Raw genomic sequence first — 2,300 nt, forward strand, 5'->3', positions numbered from 1 at the left:
CCCCCCTCCCCCGCCATTGCGATGTAAATGAAAGCCCAGGAGTACCCAGGTTTTGGAGAGTGGGGATTGCTGTCAGTCCCCACCCACATTTTTTGCAGTGTGGAGGCAGGTTTGCCTGCACATTTCTGCTCAGAAATGTGGCAAAGGCAATGAGGTTCCCCAGCGCAGTGGTGGGCTGCGAACCGATGGCTGACGCTTGGGAAGCCGTGTCCTAGGTCCTGTTTAAAAAGAGCCCCGCAGAGGCTTCCCCACACACACATGAAATGGTTCTGTCAGTCCCCACCCACATTTTTTGCAGTGTGGAGGCAGGTTTGCCTGCACATTTCTGCTCAGAAATGTGGCAAAGGCAATGAGGTTCCCCAGCGCAGTGGTGGGCTGCGAACCGATGGCTGACGCTTGGGAAGCCGTGTCCTAGGTCCTGTTTAAAAAGAGCCCCGCAGAGGCTTCCCCACACACACATGAAATGGTTCTTGCAGGAGCAAGAAGGGGTCTACATTGCTTCCCCTGGGAAATAGGGAAGTTGGAGATGAGCAGCCCGGACTGCGCTGCCCTCCCTGGCTCTTGGTCGCCTGGTGCAGAGGCTGGCGCTGGTGATGAGGCAGGGCTCTCGCCTTCACCAACTCAGCAGAAAGAGGGGTTGTGTCAGTAGAAAGAGGCTGAACACACAAACATATCCTTCTTTTTTTTTTAAGAAGTCATGGGTGTATTTCTTCTGCTGATGCCAGCCTTTTCCTTTGCTGCTGGAAGGAAGCGGAGAGAAATTAAGCTTCTGACAAAATAAAATTGTGTTTATTAGCATTTTACTGCTTGCTAGCTGGTGAAGATGAGAACAAAAGGGCTTAAATGGTTTTTATGTTTCTCATCTGTTTGAGTTTATCAGTTCTGTTTCCCATTTTCTAACAGATCTTCCCTCTTCAGGACAAGCTAGTGCCCATGGGAGGTGGTGGATGGACGGACAGGCGTCCCCTTGACTTCTCTCTCATTACTCAGCATAGTGTAAACTTTGTGCAAATGGCCCAGCTGGTGCACATATAACCTGAGCCTGACCACCTGGATGGCGCAGGCAGCAGGCTGGAGCGAGTGCCGTGGTCCGGGTGAGCCTGCCCAAGTGGCACGCCATTGACAGTTGTGGCCGTCATCGTGGTGAGGGACATGTCTGCTCTGGTCTATACTTAGGTGGCCAAGGAGGTTCCAGGATAGCTGCCAGGTGGTAAACCATTTGTAATCTGGATTTCTGCTGGTGATACTGTTTTGGGGGAAAGGTTCCATACTGCCTTTTCTACCCGGGGACAGAGGTGGTTTATGAGCAATGGAGGGGAAGATCAGTAACATTCCTTAAAAATCAATTAAACTTTCAAGTACATTGATTTATAAACATGCACCTGTAAAAACGTCTTGCCATCTTTTTCCAGTGGTAGTAGTAATCTGTTGCTGTGTCTTTCTTTTTCCAGACGATTTTGCAGAGGAGGAGGAGGTGCAGTCCTTTGGCTACAAGAGGTTTGGTAAGTGACAGCGGGTCTTTCAGCTCGCTATTACGTAGTGCTGAGGGAAAGGCAAACACTTGCTGTGAAAACCTCCCTTGCTGGCAGCACCAAAACGTACAGGTGCAGTCCCATTTATCCACTTCAACTCTAATATCTGCCCAGAGGAAGGTGTGATTTTTAGACTTCATTTATTTTCTTAGCAAACAGAACGCTTTCAGAAATAGCCTTGATCACAAACAAGAAGTGATTGGTTTCATTATTTGATCATTAGCATTACAAAAATGAAGCCCATACCTCAACAGCAATGAACGTGCCGGCTGTAAAAAAAGGTCCACGCCTCTTACATTTTCCTTCGGCCCAGACACTGATGTGCAGTGGGGTTTGTAGGTACTCCCGAGACTGGTGTCCAAGCTGCTAGCTGCTTTTTCAACTATAAGCCATCGGGATAAAAGTTCACCTTGTTTTTTCTCTCCTGGGAAAGAGGCTGCAACAAGAGTCACTTTCAACAACCCCACTTGGCAAACGGATAGGAAAGGCAGGTTGAAAATAAAAAATAAAAAATAAGTCAACAATTCCCTCCATCCCAAAAGGAGCAGGGGGAGGCAGCATAAGGAGATGCAGCATTTGGGAGGTGGGGATCACATTCGCATGACCTCTTCTACCCCCTGAACTACTCCACCGCTCCCTGCTGTTGAGCTTTATTTTGGATAGGTCAGCCAACCACAGAGCCAGCATCTGTGGCTTGGAAAGTCCTGCCGTAAGGCTGCACATAAAGGTTTTTTCTACTCTTTTTTTTTTTTTTTTTTTTTTTTTTTT

At 48.1% G+C, this 2,300-nt stretch overlaps 1 protein-coding gene across 1 annotated transcript in view; it reads left to right on the forward strand.

Moving 5' to 3' along the window:
• The first annotated feature begins 1,054 nt into the window (after positions 1-1,054).
• Positions 1,055-2,300, forward strand: part of COLEC12 (collectin subfamily member 12) — a 92,608-nt gene continuing 91,362 nt past the window's right edge. Inside the window, exons 1-2 of the mRNA XM_035903013.1 lie at positions 1,055-1,094; positions 1,452-1,502. Coding sequence (XP_035758906.1) covers positions 1,055-1,094; positions 1,452-1,502 — 91 coding nt within the window. The remainder of the gene's footprint in view (positions 1,095-1,451; positions 1,503-2,300) is intronic.

Source organism: Egretta garzetta, unplaced genomic scaffold (genome assembly GCF_000687185.1).
Source record: "Egretta garzetta isolate BGI_Z169 unplaced genomic scaffold, ASM68718v1 scaffold229, whole genome shotgun sequence".
NCBI lineage: Eukaryota > Metazoa > Chordata > Aves > Pelecaniformes > Ardeidae > Egretta > Egretta garzetta.